General features: G+C 39.6%; 1 protein-coding gene across 1 annotated transcript; it reads right to left on the bottom strand.

Annotated features, from left to right (window-relative positions):
* Positions 1-944: 944 nt before the first annotated feature.
* On the bottom strand, positions 945-21,306 carry LOC122781027 (cell wall protein DAN4-like). The gene is made up of 9 exons (XM_044044519.1): positions 21,124-21,306; positions 20,222-20,323; positions 19,962-20,129; positions 19,747-19,863; positions 19,067-19,415; positions 18,918-18,988; positions 17,142-17,249; positions 9,176-9,337; positions 945-1,005 (listed from the first exon to the last, which is right to left on the bottom strand). The coding sequence occupies exons 1-9, from the start codon at positions 21,173-21,175 to the stop codon at positions 998-1,000; spliced, it is 1,137 nt and encodes a 378-aa protein (XP_043900454.1). The 5' UTR covers positions 21,176-21,306; the 3' UTR covers positions 945-997.
* Positions 21,307-21,766: the final 460 nt, after the last annotated feature.

The following is a 21,766-nucleotide window of genomic DNA, read 5'->3' as shown; positions in this document are numbered from 1 at the left end:
TTTCCGTTTGAAAATGGATCTCATCGTCTGTCTGCCTGTCTGACTGACTGATTCATTGATAATACAGTATGTTATTGTCAGAGAAGGAAGTCTGAAATGTGTTATCGGTTCCACCTTAATGCATGGAGTGCATTAATGTTCTCCCTGTGTGTGTGTGTGTGGGTTCTCTCTCACAGTCCAAAAACATGCAGAGGTTAATTGGACACTCATTTAGACCGTAGGTGTGAGAGTGGAGTGTCAACTGGGATTGGCACCAGCAGCCTCATGACCCTCATGTGGTGGGTAAAGTGGTAGAAAATGGATGGATAACAAGCAAAGACAAATACGGAACTATTACAGTAGATGACAGAAAAGTTACCTCTTTATCCTGCACAGGAGGGTTTGGGAGGTTGCTGGTGCCAATCCCAGCTGACATAGGGCAAAAAGTGGGGTACACCCTGGAACAGATCGCCAGTCCATCGCAGAGACAAACAACCAGCCACTCTCGCATTCACACCTATACGAGCAATTTAGAGTGTCCAATTAACCTCTGCATGATTTTGAACTGTGGAGTAAACCAGAGAACCCAGAGAGAACCCACACACACACAGGGAGAACATGCAAACTCCATGCAGAAAGTGACTGAGTTGCAAATTTGGCAACAGCACTAAACCACTAATCCGCTGTTGTGTCCCCAACAGAAAACCAAACATCATAAATCACATAAAACGAAATACAGTTTACAGTCGACATGATCTGGGATTCAGCTCCGTGTTTAATTTCAGGATTGACTGATGCACAAAGGAGTGTTTCAGTCTGATCCTGCTGTTCAATGCTGCATTTGTTAAACGTGATAAATAGGTGTCATTTAGCATCAAGCATCTCCGACGTGGACAGAATTTCAGAAAATAACAACTCAACTCTATTCACACTAAAAGAAAGTGATACTTGCCTGCTGTGACTGGCCGGCACGTGTCAGACCAGATGTTGAACCTTGACCCATCACGCTCCGTGATCCTCAGTGACCTGCGGTAATCAGGGAGGTGTAAGCAGTGACACACCAGCCATATTGTTCAAAATGTCACGGGGCACTTCACAGTATGTTGTGAAATAGCTTTTTCTTCCTCTTGGGGACTCGACCTGGCAACAGGAGTGGTTGTGTTCCATTATGAAACACTGCTGTGCATGTACTAAAGTGTCAGTGTGTCACTAATAATCTGATATTGTGTAGCAGTGGTTCCCTAACTCACTAACAACCCTTTTTTTTTTTTTTACTGAGGACAAATTATCTTGACCCAATTCCCGAAAAAGAATTTGTGCATAATATAACATTTCTAACTTTTTTCTTTCCAACTGCCATTTTAATAATAAAACCTTTCTAAATAAATCACAATTTAATTCAAAGTAGAGCTGAAACAATAACTCAAATAATTGATTACTAAATGAATCGTCAACTATTTTCATAATCGATTTATCAGTTTGAGGGTTTTTTTTTCATTATTAAAACAAGATTTCTAAATGTTTTAGCTTCTTAAATGTGAATGTTTTCTGGGTTTCTTTGCTCCACATAACAAAGAAATCATTAAAACTGAATCATTTTCATTTGTGGACAAAACAAGACATTTGAGAACATCATCATTTCCAGGTTTGACAAACACTGATCAACATTTTTCTACATTTCCTGACATTTTATGACCAAACGATTACTCGATTAATGGAAAATGAGAATATTAATGAATATAATCGTTAGCTGCAGCTCTAATTTAAAGCATATGTTATTGACAACATATGCATGTGTTACATACCTTATTAAGGAGAATAAATAAGTGCTTTAATGCAAAGTTTACAGGATTATCTGGTTTTTACACATGAACTATTTTATAAATTCTGAAAATACTCATTAAAACCGAGCTAATTGTTTGCATATTAGGTTCTATTAGGTCAATTATCAGAACAAAAATCAACATTTTGAACTTGAAAAACACGTCTAATTTATTTGCTGACAACACAAAATTAAAGCTTAAATGTATAAAACAGAAAGGACATGGCTTGTTCCCGACATTTCATTCTTAAAACCTGCCCCACAGAGCTGCAGTAATCCGTTAATTAATTAACTTTTTGACAGTAGCATGTATTTAATCAAGCCAAAGTAACCAAATTAAGGGAAGTAGCCGTGGTTTAAACGGAAACAATTCTTCATCATCAAAAGTTTCTCCTCCTGACACTGATTAGGCTCTGTATGATGAATAAAGACTCACTGGAATGGAAACTGGGACAAGGTACAGACGGAGAAACAGGGACAGAGAACCATCTCTTCTTGTGTTAATCAGCAGGGATTGTGACAGTAGTCGTAATGGAGTCGTGCTGAGTAACAGACAACCTCTGTCTCTGCTGCTCGGGCTTATCTGTCTGTCTGTCCGTCTGTTTGTCTGTTGAATATTCGCTCTAATACTGGACTCATATGCTTTAATCAGATATGACCCGAGACAGACAAATGCTCCATTCCACCTCTCCATATCCTGCATCCCTCCACATTCTGCCATCCCACAGTCTGAACTAAGCTCGTCTCCCATTCATCCTCACAGACACCGTGAATGAAAAGTGATTTTCTTCCCCAAAAAGTAGCAACACACACCGATACACACTCACACTGGGCCTTATTTTAAAAGATCTAGAGCACATGCGGCTAAAGTTCAAAAAGTAAAGAGTCTTGAATTATTTATAGGTGTGTTTTGGGCGTAACATCAGGTAAGCCAATCAGAGGTTTGCTTGTCATTCCTGTGACTGGCACATTGCTAAATTAAATTGGTGAATAATTGGAAACTGCAGAATTCTCTGCTGAAGAGAAGATGGATATGCTCACCTCGCATGAGCAGATCATCTATGGCTGCAGTCTGAAACCTTTCAAAACCACTGTATGTGGTTCTGGACCAGTGGATCCTCTGTCTCCACAATTCAATCGGCACATAACTGAGGAAGAAGGGGAGAGGGAGGAGCGTGGAAGCACATGTATGTAACAAACACGGTGACATGCATTGTGACCCAACCTATGTACAGTAGGTGTTGGTCACTGTGCGTCAAGTGCATTTGCGACCTACTCCACGTGAGTGAGGAAATAACAGCTGTGTCGGCTGGAAACTAGCAACAAAACTTGTTCTTGCAGTTTAAGTCGCTGACTGTTACTCAATTATGGCGTGTTTCCATCGAATCCACTCCACTCGACTTGACTCGACTCTGGACCGCGCGGTTATTTTGGGTTTCCAATAGCGATAGTACCTGGTACCAGGTACTTTTTTTAAGGTTCCAAGCGAGCTGAGGCGATTCTATACGTGACGTCACCAGACTGCCGGCCACTGATTGGTCAGAGTGTCATCACAGGAAGAGACGTCCGACTCAAGAATCAAGCCGAACAATGCCGAACTGTAGATCAGTTAACAAGACTTAACAATCCTAAAAACGTGGGTTAATCTCCAACAATTACCAGGGAAATGTTTAAAATCTCAATATTTAACTGAGGAGTCTGGTGTATTTAGTGACAGCACTGCTGATCGGCCTTACAAACCCTTCCACTGTATTTCAGTCCAGTGATTGTGTCAGACGGGAGTCAGTGTTCTGGTCATGGAGGAAGTACTGAAGAAATATTTTTAATTGCCTGATTCTAGTGGTTCAGTTACACTGAAAACAACTGCTTTACAAGTCACTAGGCACTCGTTTGTGTGTGTGTGTCGCATGTAAAACAAAGTCACGGCAGTTTCTTAGGTACTACTTTGTAGCGGAAAAACAACCTAAACAGTGCCGTGCTGAGGCGAGGCGAGGTGAACTGGGACCATAGGTGGAAAAGGGACTTTTGACAGTTCAGAACAAAAACATCCCTGCCTATACCTTCAAATCTCAACTCAAAACTCACTTATTCAGACTAGGCTACCCCACATAAGTTTAAGCTCTGTGGATTTGATGTATATTTGGCTGCACAGTATTTATGATAAGTGATGTAAAGGTCATTAGCTTATTGAAAAGACCCCAAGTGTACAGAAATAAGAAATTAAAATTCATATTTAAACTATACTACCCAGTCCTTGATCAAAAAGCAGAAAACCTGAATTTTTTAAATTAATTAAAAATTATTGTAAAAAAAAACCATGTATAACTTGTGGACGATATCTGTGAAATCATGTCAGGAGCAGGTCAACCTTCATGTGCCCCTGCTTTCCTCCCTGGATATTGTGCAGGTAAATAGGACACTAGGCCATATTGATTTTCCTCCAAAGAAATAAAATTGGCTTGATGTATTTCAAGGACCATCAAATCTAAGGCATCCTCTTCAAAGCGTAGGTCAAAGGGACATTTCATCTCCGATCTCATATTTACACCGAAGCCTGCCTTTTAATTTGTAAAGTAATAACACCCAGGGTGGCATATTTATGATGAATATGATTTGTTGTGGTTTGACTTACTGTCATATTTTTATTTATTTGAAGTTCAGGATTAAGTGATGGACGGCAGCAAAAAGAATGAAAGGCATTTGTCTAAAATACTATTCTTGTACTACTCATTTAAGCAGTAACAGGCACCAAATCTGGATTGAATTTAACTCTCACGATACTCTGATGAATGGCGTGGCTACGTTCGTCCATTGATCATCAGATCATCTCACTGCGGCAGGAGATTCAGCTAAAAAGTGGACATCGCTGTTCTGTTATGATCATGGAAGAAATAGACAAATGTGGCCATTAAAATTGGGATTTGGTTTCAGATGAATTGGGGAGAACCAACAACATCTCCAACCTCAAAGCTGCAAAGGCTCCAACTTCCTACTTCACAGATTAACCAGCATTTCTTTGCTGCTGGTGTTTAATGCATCGTTAAAACCTCTGGATCTGGTTTACACTCTACATGTCACATACATCAGGTTTCCGCCGCCTAAACGTTACGATTCATCCCCGTCTCCCTAAATGAAGATCCCGGATGGTTTTTCCCAGCACGACTGAGCTAATTACTACTGCGAGTTAATTGTCACATGTGTCTGTCCCGCAGCTGAACCAGAGGTGCAGCACATCTGGTACAGGGAGTCCTCCCCAGCATGAGTGATGATCCCAACCCTGTATGTGTAGCACCAGCAGTTGGCTCTTTCCTCCGCTGGGTTATTGAGTGATTACAGTTTCATAAGAGTGTGATAAAGGTTGAGAGCTTGTGCCGTCTACTGAAGTCACATGACAGTACAAATGTCATTGTTACCATGGCTACAGTGATGTTTGCAGGTGAGCGGGAAGGGTTGGGGTTAAGGAGTGTCTGACAGAAACTGAGATTTGTGTGAGACAGAGGGTGAAAAGAGGCTTAACAGCGGTTCTAAATATTATATATAATATATATATTCTATTATAATATTAATATAATAATAATATAGTTGTAGTCGTTGTGAGATGAACAGGTCTGCATGAATGATACTGCATGTCAACTTGTAGTAGATGCGCGATTTAAAATGATGAACCAGTAAATTGCCAAATTGTGGGTGTCTCTTATAGACAAGGTATTTGTAAAGCACCTTTTGCTTTTACTTTATACTTATAAAGAGCTATTCTATTCCATATTTCCATTATATTTTGTTAAAAGGAGCATGCAATAGATTAAACGTTTAAGAAAAGCAGATTACTTGAGGTGAAACAATTAAAAAGTGAGATTAATCCTCAGGTATGAATAATACACAGCTCCTTATATGGACATCCTGGGGGTGTGTGTTTATAGTTCACATATTCAGGCTTTTTTTTGACTTATGTTTAATTGAGTCAAAGTTATGATCAATTTTATATCACATTTTTAGTCGCGATATAAAGTAGCAATAATTGTGCAGAGGTCACAAAATTAGACCGTCTTACTTTTCTTTTTGTTTATAAAAACGAGCCAACTGAACTTTTGAACTGACGTATTTCCAAATTTCATAAATTCAATACGATTTTAAACATTTTGAGTACCTTTGCTCACGTTTTTCATCAGATTGTCTATAGGTTGTGCTGAACTACACTGTGTTTAAACACAGTAATGGAAAAAAGCAGCTGAAAAGCTATGTGTTCTAAGGTTTAAACTAATTAAAAAAACATTAATTAAAGATCAGATTTATAAGTAAAATTCTAATAGAAAGATAAAACAATGATGTACTGTATGTCCTTTTGCAGAATGTTGTAGTTACTTTAGAAACAACAGAAAAAAAACTGTTTTTGCAGGAGACGGAGAGAGACCCAATACTTGGTGTTTTTCTGTGGAGAGAATGTTGATAAAGAACCAGGTGAGTCTAGAATTAACCACAGTTCTACAGGAAATGGTTATATGATTATAGATTTTTTTTTTTAGTTTTTGTTCAGGAAATACATTCCTTACAAAATCTGACTGCAGATGCATTTTCTTTAGGAGTAATTTTAGGAAACAACATCGAACCATTTCGAGAGAGGTGAATATGTCAGGTAAAGTCTCAGTGAGTGAGTGTGACCTTTCTGTTCATCTCAGCTGATAGTACCGTCACTGTGATCAATACCACATTAATGCATTCCCCTCGTGCTCTCCCTCCTCCTGGACTCCAAGGGTACCTGTCTCCTTTGATCACCTCGGCACGACAATCTAATGTCTTGATTTGTTAATACGAGACTTTGCAATTTTCTGCTTAATGACAACAGAAAATGAAATGAAATGTAGTCACAGGCAGTAAAATGTATGAAGCTTGACACGAGTAACGCAAAAAGCCATAGCTCTAGCTTTGCAGCAGTCGATATTTCTTGCAGAATATCTTCATGGTTTTTCCCCTCCCCTCACAATGTCCTCCATCACAGATGTGATAATGGAAACCTCTGGCAAATGGAATTGTTTTGAACAGGCTTTCCCAGCCTGTGTCCCCCCCCGCCCATGAAACACATTAGTTTTCTACTGCTTCTCCCAGCTCAGACGCCCTAACAGGGAAAATGGTCTTTTTCACAGCTTCCCCTCAATGTGTCAGAAAGACAAAATCTGCTCTGAAAATTTAATTATCACAAATGGCGAGCTGGAGAAGCCTGGGCTTGCTGTTCGGTGACAGAGGGAGAACCACCATCACCACCACCACCACAGACTTTTAGTTTTAATGCACAGACATGACTTCACAGTATTTTGCTTGATGTCTGTCACCAGCTGAGTGAATTTATTATGGGGTCAATACATCAAATTATGTCTGTTTCACAGTCTACATGCACTGCATTCCTCTGTATTAAACATACCACTTATCCTTTTTAAAACAAATGTTCTTTTTCTCAACTCATTTTCTCTAAACGCATCATGTTTCTAGTTACAAGAAGTTTATTAGTTTCATTAGTTTACATCAGTTACTGGGTCCCTGAGCACTGCCCCAACGCCAGGCGACCCCTGGCTAATAATAAGTGCACAAATAATATGATTGAGGGGCCTTATTAAGATATATCACACAACATAACCAGTTATGTGGCTTCAGGGCCCATATTAAATTTTGTGATAGTAGTGCAGGGGTTTGGGTTTCAGGGGCCCCTGAGCTCTTGGGCCCCCGGGCCTATTCAGTAATCCATCTTTGGCCACAGTGGATCATCTGCCTCCATCTTGCCCTATCCCTATAGACTGTATATAAAAAAAGTAGAAATATACTCTAGTCTCTGGATCTGGCGACAGAAGCCAGTCCTGAAGTGCTTGAAAGCTGTAATTTCTTGAATGACCATCAGGGGTACCTTCTCGTGGCGCATTTCCACCGGCTCTACTCGCCTCGCAACGCCATGGCACAGTTTAAGTAGCGTTTCCATTGGCATAGTACCTGGTACCAGGTACTATTCTTAGTACCTGCTCCGGTGCGGTTCCAAGCGTGCTAGTAGTAGGTACTATGCAATGATTGGTCAGACTGCCGGCCACTGACTGGCCAGAGTCCCTTCACAGGGAGAGACGTCCCACTCACAAATCAAGCCGAACAGCGCCGAACTGTAGATCACTTAAAACTACTTAATAATCCTAAAAACGTGGGTTAATGTCCAACAACTACCAAGGAAATCTCTATATTTAACAGGAATCTTTTAAAGTGGAGTGGTGTATTTAGGGATAGCGCTGGCAATCGTGAGTGGCAGCACATACCGCTGCCTCTGTAGTCTGTGGAGTAGGAGGCTGTGCTCCGGAGACATGTGGACAGAAATCAAGCCGAACAGTGCCGAACTGTAGATCACTTAAAACTACTTAATAATCCTAAAAACGTGGGTTAATCTCCAACAACTGCAGAAGTCTGGTGTAAAGTCACTAGTCACTCGTGTGTGTGTGTGCATGCGTGTGTGTGTGTCGCATATAAAACAAGTCACCGCAGTTTCACTCGGCCGTGCAGTGATGACTCCACTCACGTTAAGTAAGTACTTTTTGAAGTGGAGATGCAACCTAATCGTGCGGTGTCGTGCCGTGCCGAGGCGAGGCGAGTCGGTGGAAATGTGCCATTAGTCAGCCCATGACTAGACATAGGGCAGTCATCTTAGCCTATTCTAGGTTTATCTGGCTGAGCTTGATCAAACTCAACTATGAAGTAGTGAGGGATAGGCGTGTCAAGCAAAAGTGCAAATATTCGACTAGATTGAATATTCTCCAGTGCATGAAACCTAATGAAAAGTTTGCAGGGTTCACTGCACACTGAGCTACAAGGAGCAGCTAATAAGATGCATTCAAAGACCCTTGTAAATTTTCTCACCTATTTGGGATCTACAGTGTGTTGAGCATACAAGATGCATTCAAGGTACATTCAAGAAACTTTGTAAGTTTCGTCATTTCTGCAAACACACATGCAGTCCACTGATGTGCTGCTGCTGCCACCTCACAATTATAGACTCACCACAGATTAGGTCATTGGAGTACTCAAACTGCGGTACATGATCTTTGGAATCATTGATAAAACATTTTTTGTTTGCTTTAAATTGATATTCACATATGAAATATAAGGAGCTACAGAGTCTGCATTTAGAGATTGGACAGTGACGAGCTGAAGGTGGAATTCAACAACGTAATTTCAATTAATCGTGAGATTAGTGGACTTTATTTGTTCAGAAAGTGAAAACCTATCTCATTCTCCATACCGATGCTATTTGCCAGCGTCTTACAGGACAAAGGGTTGTTGTCATTGTTTTTGTAGCCATTATGTAACCATGGTGATAGCAGTTTAGAGTGGTTTGGATGAACATCTGACCTTGCCGCGGTTGTCGTTGTTGACGTCGCATGTCATTCAGAGCGGGCTCCCTCAAGGTGAGCGGGGAGGACGCACTCCTCTGAGGCCCGGGATTCATCCGGTGGCATTTACTGTCCCTCCTCTGCCAACTAATGCAGGACAACAACAGAGGTGGGCGGGGGGCTGAAAGAGTGAGGTAGCACAAAACAGGATATCAGGAAGAAGACAGATATTCAGGTAATGAAAATTTTACTCAGGGCAATCACATTTGTTTAACAATTTTATCAGCGTGATGGAAGTTGCCGCACGACAACCTCGCTGACCTCACAACCAGGAATAGGAGTCAAATTGGATCTCAGCCTCTGCGTAGACGCCAGAGACATTTATTACAATGATCGCTGCAGCAGCCATTATCATTTCAATGTGATGCATTTTGTGCTTGTGTATGTGTTGTGTATGTACGTCATTGTTTGTTTGTGTGGTTATGTAGATATTCTGCAGCCAGGTGTTGATTTTGCCTTTGCTGAGTGGAATGATTCTATGAAATGATGTTTTGTAAAAGCAGTAATGGCTGATTATGATTTAGGCCCAGCCCTAAATGTTCCTTCTGCATAGACTGTAAATATATAATGGACGTGCACCCATTCGCCACTTTATTAGGTACACATCTTTGACTGCTTGTTCACACAAATATCTAAATGAATGCATTTAGGAATGTAGACATGGTCAAGATGACCTGCCGAAAGTTAAACCAAGCATCAGAATGAGGAAGAAAGGTTTTTTAAGTGAAAGTTTTTGGAGTATTTTAGAAAATGCAGATACTGGGATTTTGATGCAAAACCATCTCTGTGGCTTACAGGGAATTGTCCAAAAATTAGACAACATCCAGTCAACAGCAGTTCTCTGGGCAGAAATGCTCAGAGAATAATTACTAGACGGGTTCAAAAATGTAAGCGATTGGGCTACAGCAGCAGAAGAGCAAGCCTGGTGTCACTCCTGCCTTTATATAAGGCGCCCTGTCCTCTGTACCTAATAAAGTGGTCAGTCTTCACGAGCCATTAAGAAAGTGTCTGAAGCATGTGTTGTCTTTATACATTATACTTGATTATTATTATATTATATATAATTATACAGGTTTCAGACACTTCTGCATTGGCCTCACTTTCAGGCACCATTCACCAAGTCCTTGGCCATTTTTTAAATGCAGTCTACCCTGTTCTATTTCTGTTGTTTTTTAAATTCACAATTAATATTGATGACTTTTAATAAGCACACAATTTCTGTTGAATTTTGCCTCCTTGTTTTGTTCTTCTTAGCAAAGCCATTATTACTTCCATCTGTCGTCTGATTGTGTATTTGTAGTTATTGACAAAAAAAATAGAAGGTTGATGTCTGCAGTGTCTCTGAGGTGAACTCCCCTTGCTATGTGTGATCTGCTCTCCACATCTCTTGTTTTAAAGAGGAAACTGTGGTGAGAAAGAGTGATGGACTCAGCCACAAGGGTTCGGCACTATCTCACTCTGACAAGGCCTTAAATATCTGCCTGTCCAAAGGTTGTGGTTTCAATTTTCCTCTTGCCTGATTCCACGGGGGGATCAGAGAACATCTGTCCCATCCAGCAAGACCACAGATTCCAATCTAAAGTCTCATGAACGGAGAGACTCTCAGCAGCACTCTGAGAGTGTGTGTGTTACCTTTTTAAAGACCATTTCTGGCGAAAGCACTGACCGTGTCAGGACCAGTAGACATCTTGGAGATCAAAACCCGGTCCTGATTAGGCAGAATCGAATTTCTGAGGAACTGGTTACATTTAGGATTTTAATTGTGGTTAGGTTAAGGAATGAACTGGTTTTGGTGACGGTTAGGCATTTAGTTGTGATGATTATCATCACAAATTGCATGATTTTGCATATATATTAAGATTTAGATGCTCTCTGACTACAGTTATCTTCACTTAATACATATTTGTTGGCATTAGAGCGACAAAAATCGAATTACAAAACTTTAACAAAACCCCTAGTATTTCACCGAAAGTGCCTCAATCCAGTCAGTGTGTTAGTGTTGGCCACAAAGCAGTTTCTCTTGTATTTATTTAGCTCCATGTTGACGGTAGATATCAGAGGGGAAGTGTTCCTGGTGCCATCACTTCCTCCAGAGTAGAGTAGGCGTGTGATAGTGACAGTGTTGAAGGGGAAATGGAGGAGCTGTTCCTGTTGTCTGGCTCTCAGCCACCAGATCACAGCTCTGGAGTGCCGTAAAAAATAAAAGAGAGAGTTAGACTACAATGTTATTGAAGACCTCCAATCACTAACTGCTGTGGCGTGGAAGTGGACAGCACATTGTGAATGAAGGCCTCCTCCGTGAGATCGTACAGCCAGACAAGATCTACTACAACAACTACAGGGAAAACCAGGACTTAACCGGGCCCAGACAAAATGTCCCCATAAGGTCAAAACGTCCCCACAAAGATTGGTTTGTAGTTTCTCTGGACCTCACAAAAATATAAATACAGTACACACACACCGGACAGGTGGAGCTAGTACAGTAGATGAAGAACAAGGTAATTTTACTTTTGTTAAACTGTGATTTTCTGTCTAGAACTGGTGCTAAAGTTGATCTAGTTCTACTTGGATTAAAAAAAAAGAAGACTCCAAATTAATATATTCATCTGCTGAAGAAGAAAAAAGAAAAGGGACAGTTCGATTAAAATACAAATTAGTTTGAGTTCATTGGTTCACTCTGCTTTGAAAATGAGTAGTGCAAAAATATAGATGCAGTATGCATATATAATATGTACACAAGGTGCAATTTAAACACGAAGTACACAGTAATTAAAATGTATTTTTCATGTATTTGTCTTATTGTACAATGTCCAGTTCCTGAGTGGCTGTTAAATTGAATTATTGTCATTATCCACAGTTCACAAAATTGAAGAAGCTATTTTTCAGTCGAGTGGTTCAGGAACACAAAATCTAAAGTAAACTTGTCTCCTAACAATGATTTTCCTAAACTAAATTCTTAGTTACATTCTTTTACACGTCTACAGACATTTGTATCAACATCATTCCGTTTTTTTCTTTGACCTATTTTGGCATTTCTGGGGGGAATGAGTGTAATGAAAACTTTCCACTTTCCAAACTTTCCAGGTTATAAACGTGGTTACGTTTGGGTTACAAAAGACACCTGATTTTTAACTGGTGCAGATTTTTAGTGCATCATTAACTTCTGTGTTTACTTACCACAGTGAGCAATGTACGGTAGAAACTCCAGAGTCCTTACACTTCACCCCACTGTGATAAGGTAAATCAGACCCGAGTGTTATTACTCCATTTTTAAACCCACTGGTCCAATTAATAAATACATGACACCAGACTGGGGAAGTGATGAGTGCGCTGACACCCGGTGCACTAATAACTGACAAAAGACAAGAATGTATGTGGGATAGATGAGGACACAGCATCTGGCCCTTTCACGCCTCATTGAGTTGATGGAATACTAATAAAAGCCATATGACAACAGCATACTAAGTGTGCAATTAATATTCTAAAATATTCCTGCACCGTGTGTAGTGCAGACCTGTTCAAGGCACCCTCATCAGCAAAGTGACGGTGCTGTCTCTCCGGAAAAGAGGAGCTGCCCTAATTAACCTTTTTTCTATTCTTTTTTTTCACTGAGCTGTACCTCAAACAAACCTATGCTCTTCTGCTGGACACGCAGAGCACACGCGGTGACCAAATGTTGCCTGCGATCAAGCTGACAGCAGATAGTTTGTCCCTTAAGGAGTCGAACGGTCAGACGGAGCTGATTAATGGACCTGACTGCTGAGTGGTGAAGTGTTGTTACATAATGAGGATATACACATACTGTAGTACAGACCACAGTATAGTTTAGTGTTAGAGTAATTATGGACGATAGATCATTTACTTCAGCACCATGGACAGCACTGTGGATCCACAGTCAGATAAAGGATCAGGTGACAACTTTCTTCTGTGTCACTTCTTGGACTTTTTGGAGTAAGAAGACCCAGATGCGTTTTCTATAGGATCTCAGGTTTCCTCCCACAATCCAAAAATGTGCAGATTTCTGGATTAGGTGGTCTAAATTCATGTGACTAAAGGAATGACTATGACTCACTAGATTTAGTGTAACCTGCACTGATCTTCGCTCCATGCCTGTATTAACTTAAGTTGGTAAAGACAAATGTTTTACTTTTACTAGAAAATTACCATTATTAGTGTTAAAAGAGATTACCATAGACCAGGGGTGTCCAAATTTCTTTGTAACGAGGGCCATATTTGATAATGTGAAGATTTCTGGGGGCCAATGGTGTTTTTTCCCCTTTTTTAACAGTAACATTTACATACAAATGCACCGTTTTATAAAAATGTAATTTTCATTGTCACTATTATCATCTTTAAATGGAAATGTAACCAAATCTAAGCCACGCAGAAGTGAAAAAATTAAACCCGGAGTCAAATATATAATAAAATAATATATATAATATAAATAATATAATATAATAAAACCTGGGACTGGTTTCAAGGAGCAACTCTTTACCAGCTGAGATAATGGGGTGACACATGACTAATGGCTGATTTTTTTGTCCAAGTCTATCCTTGGCCATAAATAATACATTATAAAACCAAAGCTGTGGGCAGCACAACATTTCATCGTACATAGTAGTTTGGACACCCCTGCAATAGACTGTCCATAAAAAAAGATTTTGTCTTCTGTTTTGCTAGTTAAAGTTAACCAGAATGGACCAAACAAGGTCACTGAACTTTTATTACATTACATTACATTACATTACTTGATCTTGAACTTGATCTGACAACTAACAGAAAGCCCAAATCATAAGAGGTGAGCTGCTGTCAACAGGCGAGTCTGATGCGCTATTAGACTGAGCACAAAGAATTTCATTACTGGTAATAATGTTGCATTGTTACAGATTACATGACAATAAATAAACTTGAATCTTGTAGTACAGGGGAAGCAGGACAGATGCTCAGATGTAGGCAGTCAGAAGCTACATGAGTAGCCTCACTACCAGCTTTACTATCTCTATTGTGGTAAGATCCCTTAAAGCTATAGGCTTTAACCCTTTAAACAGAGAGCCGGTCAGGACACCTGTAAAGGTGTATAACCTGAGATTTTACAGAATATATTAAAAGAGCCACCAGGGGGCGACTCTGCTGGTTGTCAAACAAACTCAATTTGAATGGCGGTCCATGAGCCTACTTCCGTCACTAAACATTTCCCTGAGGAGTTAATGGTCTCAGTCACTCGTTTCAGCTGTTCTTCAATTGATAACAATGTCAGTTTCATAAATTATGTTTCCATTTGGAGGGAAATAGACTCTGAAGAAAGACATAAGTGAATGAAAGTGACAGCTGGTATCATCAGACAGGAGTAAGGGAGTTTGAATTACTGCTTGTAAAACCTTAACACAGTGGCAGTCAGATCGCAAATCTCAAGGCTTCAGATTCTGATGTGTGATGTCACTACTGGTTGCCACTTGTGATTGCACAAAAACCTAATGTCGTCTTCACGTCAGGCAACAATAAGTAACACGTGAGGCAAATTTGGTATCTACCTGTAAGTCACGTGACTGAATTTGTGGCTGGTTTTCCTGACGTAATGTCTCTTTGAGTGCACTTCTCCGCAAGATGCCATTCACGATACGCGTCTGTCTCCTCTGTCTGACAGATAAGAGGCTGCGGAGGAAACCCTGGAAAGCCTCTTTGCTCAAGACGACTGTTGGGCCCAGAAATTCAGAGCAGATACACGTGAGTCTGCTTCCTGTGGGCTCACCCCTCCAACGCAATCCAGTTTTAATGTTTAATTGTGCAAGCTGGGTCGCATCCATCTGAGGAAGGTGACTTTATTACTGCAGCAACTGCAGGAGAAATTAGTCTGTAGATATATGGTATGGCCTGAACTTAATATCAGTGATACAAATCCCTGAAGGCTTCTAAAAGTGTGGAGTCTGAGGTCATCCTGGTAATTTTGCTTTATATTAACAAGGGGGACAGAGCACCAACATTGAGTTCCCTTCACATTTCCAAATGGAGATAAATGTGGTGTGTTAAGAGGGAAAGGAAACTTTAAAACAACTTAACTTTATCTTCAAAAGGTCAAACATGTTGCAAGTGCACACGTAAAAAAAAAAAGGTTAGAGCTTGTTTAAATCTTGGGATAAAGAAAATAACACTTTCACTATTATGTTTTGACTTATTGCATTAAAATTATTAAAATGTCCATAATGCAATATGAAGAATTTAATATGATTTGTTTAAATTTCTTAAATTTAACATGCACAGGTTGTACTGCTCCAGAGAAACGTGTGTAAACTGGAATATTTAGTCATTAAAAGCAACTGTTGGCCGATAATTTCCAAGTTTCCTTTGACAATATAAGACTGCACAGCAGGGCTGAAGAAATATTTTATATTTGGGCGCCCATGGATGATATTATCTGTTAAGCCACCTCATCCTGTCAGCGTCCACTGGATCATGGTGTGTGGCCTCTTGAAGGAAAAAGCAGGTCACTTTGAAAGGTATAGGCCCTTTTTCTGCAGAGGGGTCAGGAAAAAAAAAAAGCAATTTGCATTTTTAACATGAGGAACAGTGTGAAAGCGAGAGCGACGCTGCTGCTGCAGTCCTCCTATCACACGCTGCAGCCTGTCAAAGGAAAAAAAACAGGACGCGTAATCCTATCCTGATGTGTGCCTTTGATTTATTGTATTCTTTTGTTTACGGTTATCTGTTGTGAACATGAGGTCAGCTCATTTCTGCTCAGCGTTATGTCAGAATCGGGAGTATCTTGAAAACATCGGGGGGGGATTTAGCCCAGCAGCTTTCTGTTTCATCTGTCTGTCACCTCTCTTCTGTTTTGTTCCTTTCTTTTGTTGTCATAAAAAGGATAAAATAAGAATATTCAAATTCATTCTATACTTTGACAAAATCACTTATTTCAACATACCTAAAGTGGACAGAATGAAATAAGCAGCGTCTTATTCCTTTTACTTGTAGACTGAATATAGTGAAGTTATAGTGAAGTACTACTGCTCACTGGATATCTTTCTCTTATTTGGACAATTCTCTGTAAATCCTAGAGATGGCTGTTTGTGGAAAAAGCTATCAGATCAGCAATTTATGAAATACTCAGATCAGCCTGTCTGAAATCAACAACCATGCCATGTCACTTAAATCAACTTTATTCCTCATTCTAATGCTTGGTTTGAGCAGATCATCTTGAATAGAAGAGACTGCAACACTGAGACGGTGAAATACTAATACTGGCGCAAGGAGTGGATGAAGAGCAGGGAGATTTACACAGCTGGTAATTAGATAATAAGACACCGGTGTGTCCCTGAAACACACCAGACACAATAGAGAAATCATGCGCATGACATGAACCAATGTCTGATTATGTAAACCCACCACTGCATGCTGAGCTACAAGGAGCAACTAATAAGATGCATCCAAAGACCCTTGTAAATCATCGCACCTCTACAGCATGTTGAGCTTCAAGATGCATTCAAGAGACCTCGAAAATGTCATCACTTCGGCAAACACACATGCAGTCCACTGACCACACTTTGCTGCTGCTGCCACCTTACAGTTATAGATGCACCACAAATTAAATCCATGTTCTCAAGCTGTGATACGTGTACCACAAGTGACTTCCATCTTAATTTAATCTCACTATACCAGTGTGTGAAGTTTAAGTGAGGATGAGGAGGATGACGAGAGACTGCACAGAGTTAAATCTGCCTCCTGTGAAAAGTCTACTGTATTTTAATCACAAGTGTATCATGTCAGTTATAACTGTACTGTATATGCTACAGCACACAGAGGTGAGAGATTCTAGGGCAGCCTGTGCCATGTGTTGTTCTCCCTCATTAATCCGATTCTGATTAGGAGGAGAAACTGTTTAACTTCTCAACTAGTGCGAGAAACATACTGGAAATGTAAAATTGTCCTACCAGAAGCATACGTAGTCCACACGCATTTGTTGGGCTGCACGTGGAATATCAGGACATGGATGGATGACGTTGTTTCCACCAGGTGGATCACAGCAGACCTCAGTGGACCTACAGATGTGGAAAGTATGAAATGGCCTTTAATGATATATTAGCATGGTCATTAATGCGATAGGGAAGATTAAGGGTTACTGTGTCAGTCTCTTATCTATCTATCTAATGAAATTATGATTTCGTCAGTGTTACGAGGAGCTTTGCAAACCTGGATACGTCACCGTTCCTTGTCCTTTGGCGTCTCAAAGACGTGGCCATCAGACAGTGAAGGACGTTATAATGTCACTTCTTTACTGCACAGGTATGGTGAGCAGGAGACATTTATAAAAATGTTAAACGACACTGCCACTGCTATCCGAACCAGAGCAGGAGCGCGTGATGGATGCCTCAGGGCACGGCAGGGATGTCGGAGCACATGGAAGTGACGCTTTGATCAATGCATCTCTCTACAACGCTGGTACAGAGATGTAGCACCAGCCATGTTCAGACCCTACTGTTTAATCCAACACTTCGTTTGCATGCAGGCAAAGGTTAACAAGACAGCGATAACCCATTAAATGGGCAATTCATCATTGTGAAATGTATCGCCAGTTTTGTCTTTGGTGTCTAAAAAGTCACTTTAATCAGTTCAAACACAAGGATGTTGGTGCAGCCACATCTACAAACACAAACAACTGATAAAAACCCTTCAGGAGGTGTCAGTTTTTGCTTTTTTTGTTTTTTTTATTCCTTGTACTTTCTGTCTTGTGCAATTTGTCTGCTTAATCTCAGCAGAGGGGCTGAGGCAGCTTGTGGCTGCATGTTTAGATAACCTGGACATCCATTATCAGTCTGAGGCAAACCTTAGTAACTCAGGAAAAGAATTACTCAAGAGGAGAGTGCTGCAATCTTGTCACCTCCTGTCCCAACCACTGCTCTTTAATTGGGCTGCTAATCAATTGAGGCCTGTAGCCAACTGTATAAATGAGTCTGGCAGTCAGGTCTGTGAGACACAGAAGTAACTAGAAAGTGTTTTCAGTCATCCTGTCTATCTAATGTTACACCAAACTAACATTTAAAAACTTTCCCTCACACAGAAATCCTGAACCCTGAACCCGTTCTACTTCAGGCTATATCTACACTATTCAATTTTTATGTTTAAAAATGCATAAATTCTGCTCAGATATGTTGGGGGGAAATGGGAACTTTAGTCTGGGAATTTTGGAAATATTACATGGGAATTTTGCAACCCTAGTGGCCACCAAGTCTAGAAAAGGTGCTACTAAGTGACGGTAGCTGTGGGGCGAGGGCAGATCAGTGGTGAAGCCAGTCACCTTTATAACGGAACGTTTAGGGTTTATATTTTTGTATGTATATATATATATATATATATATATATATATATATATATATATATATATATATATATATATATATATACATATATATATACGTATATATATATACACACATATATACCTGCTGTATGTACATGTAAGTGAATGGGTGAATGGCAAAACTGTAGTGCAAAAATGCTTTACTGTACAAATACAGACCATTCATCATTAAATACAAATGGTTTAACTAGGACTGTCAACCTGGGGTCAACCATTCAAAGCAATGGACAGTGCACAAGAGAGGTAAAGAAGAGGGTGCAGGCAGGGCAGGGTGGAGTGGGTGGAGACCAGTGTCAGGGGTGATGTGTGACAGAAGGATAAAGGTCTACAAGATGGTAGTGAGACCTACTACGATGTACGGCTTGGAGACGGGAGAAGGCACTGGAGATGGAGGTGGTAGAGCTGGATATGCTGCGATTTCTGTTGGGAGAGACCAGGATGGACAGGATTAGAAATGAGACAGAGGATGTTGAAGATGGAGGAGAAGAGGAAGACCACAGAGAAGGATGTGTGGTTGGAGCAGTAATTCTAGCGGTTTGTGCTGTAGTTGTGGTTGGTGCAGTAGTTGTAGTTGGGGCAGTTGTTGTAGTTGGAGCATTGGTAGTTGTAGTTGGAGCAGTAGTAGTTGTGGCAGGTGCAGTAGTTGTGGTTGGTGCATTAGTAGTAGTGGTTGGTGCAGTAGTTGTTGTTGTGAGAGCGTTACATAGATTAGTGCCACAACAGGCAGGTCCACTGATTATACTGCCAACATCTTGCATAAAAGGTAGTGTCCCTAGGCTGGCAGATGCTGCACACATGTTTGTAGATGCACAACCAAAGGCAGGAGAAGTGGTGGCCCCATCTGACACTGAAGATGAAAAATCATTTCTATTTTATTTAACACTTAATGTATCTTCTGTGCAAGTGAAAGCCTTGGTGTTTCAATCTCTTTTTAATTCAGTCTATGTACTAAACACACACACGCATGCACTTATGTCCGTGTGTCCAGTATATGTATATATATATATATATAAATATTGTATATATTCCAGTATATTTATTGGACATTTTGGTAAAAGAAATATGGCAGCCACAAACTTAAAAAAACAAAAAACAATCGCAAATATGAAAGTATCAGAACACAGCTAAATTGATGCCAAAATGACTAAATGACTAAAAGATATAAGAAGACGACTCACGGCTTGCTTGAAAGCAGCGATCCTCTGTTCCAGTACATGTGATTGAAGTGGTGCATAGAGAGGTGTTAGGGTCACATACGTAACACTGAAAGCCGTTGGGTGAAGGAGTCGTTGGGACTGAAACAGAAAATAATGACATAATTTTTATGAAGAATTGAGAACATTATCTCTCTCCTTAATAGCATTAAATGTGATAATCATCCACCTGTACTTACAAGATAGAGTGGCTGAGTTGCAGTTATCTGAGTCGCAGCACGTAGCAGATGCAAGTGCACTTGAAACACCCAAGTTAACAGAAAATGTCTGGGAGCCTGTGACTGGACACAGGGAGGACGATGCACATGCTTTGAAGATTTGTGTTCCAGGAGTTCCAGATGAAACCGCTGCAGAGTCAAAATGCAGTTTGTTAATTATATTTTTCAAAGCACACTTGTTTGTCAATGAGTAATAACAAATTATGTGTTGAAAAAAGTACCTGTAATGGCAGCAGTTATACACATTGTCTCTGTGTCACATGTTAGTGGCACTGTGCTTGTACAATCATCATCTGTGCAAGTCTGACACACAAGTGCTCCAGCTGTAAAGTGAAGAGAAATATGGGTGAGTGTGTTCAAAATCTAAAGTGCATGGTTTTCTACTTTACACTCAAAACATTTAAAAATGTCAAGTTCAAAAGCCTTCAGAGATACAGAAGCATGTTGCATTCACAATAAAGTGAATTCGGAATTTTTTTTTTAACTGAGAAGCTTCCGTTTCCATCTTGATCCCTCAATTGAAGGTATAGCTATCCCAGGTGTTCAGTTTCATCCAATTTCCCTTTGCTGTGGGTTGAGACATTAGGAGATTCTCCTGTCTTTACCTAATATTGATAGTATTGTTATTAGTTTGTTGACTTTATGCATGCACCTCAGGACTTTGCGGATGTTCAGACAAAAGAACACATGCAACAAGCTTCTCGTTAGCCTTGAGCTATCACATACATTTTTTTTTTAAATATCATAAATTCAGAGCCATAAGTAAATAAATCAGTTATAAAACTCCAACAATTTTTACATGAAAAAATATCTATTCAGAAAAACCAGTACAACGAGCTGAATCTAATATGCACAAGCTCCATAATGTTTAAAACTTTGTTTAATGACACAGTTTTACATTCCCTAAGTGTTTAGACTGTTATATATTCTGCTGTATTGAAACATGATTTGTCAATAAATCAATAAATCCTCAGCATATTTTAAAGAATAGGGATGTCTATTTCTTACAATCAAGCCTTTGTTGAGTGTGAAATTCTAATTCCTTCACGTAAATCCATACAGTTCAATAATTAAAATCACTTAGTTGCTGCTGATAAAATATTGTATAAATGAGAACAGTTACCTGTGCTGGAGAGAGCCACGATCAAAGCCAAAGAAAGGAGCCGCTTCATCATGATGTACACTCCAGGTAAATACTGTGGACTAGTCTGTCTTGATGCTGATCATCACAGATACTCTTTATATACTGTACAGGTGTTGAATATATTCATAACAGATGCATGTCTAAAAGATTCAGGTACTGGGTGTGTTCTTGTTTCATAGATCATTCATAGCGTCAGTCCCTCTTTTGTCTCAGTCAAACATCACGTCAATTCCTCACAACACACCCACCTTTCAAATTTGTCAGTGGTTACTTGTTTAGTATTGTGTACACAGATACGTTTTTTTGTTTGTTTTTTTCTTTAAAAACTATGTTAATTAAACATTAATAATAGTTGTAGTACATGTTTGTAGAGATTTGTAGAGGTAAAAACTGGAAAATTATTGATGTATAGTTTATACGTATGTATATATAGATATATTTTCACATATATACATATATTATATAATATATATTATAATAGGTACTAATTAACAGGTTGCCTATTTTAAAGATATATATACAATGTAATGATAATAATTTTAAAAATATTTATATAACTAAAACTTTGTATAACATACCACAGGGATCTTTATATTTTCCTAATTTTACTTTTTTTCTTTTC

This window comes from Solea senegalensis, linkage group LG14 (genome assembly GCF_019176455.1).
Source record: "Solea senegalensis isolate Sse05_10M linkage group LG14, IFAPA_SoseM_1, whole genome shotgun sequence".
In the NCBI taxonomy this organism is placed as follows: Eukaryota; Metazoa; Chordata; class Actinopteri; order Pleuronectiformes; family Soleidae; genus Solea; species Solea senegalensis.
Note: the sequence above shows the minus strand (reverse complement) of the source record. Positions and strands in the feature narration are given on the sequence as shown.

Bases quoted from the DNA above. Each gene is read 5' to 3' on its own strand.
- LOC122781027 (XM_044044519.1), bottom strand. From the start codon at position 21,175: ATGATGAAGCGGCTCCTTTCTTTGGCTTTGATCGTGGCTCTCTCCAGC. The intron at 20,324-21,123 runs GTAACTGTTCTC...TTCACTTTACAG, and splicing joins CGTGGCTCTCTCCAGCACAG to CTGGAGCACTTGTGTGTCAG. The intron at 9,338-17,141 runs GTAGGACAATTT...TCACTCTTTCAG, and splicing joins GTGGACTACGTATGCTTCTG to CCCCCCGCCCACCTCTGTTG.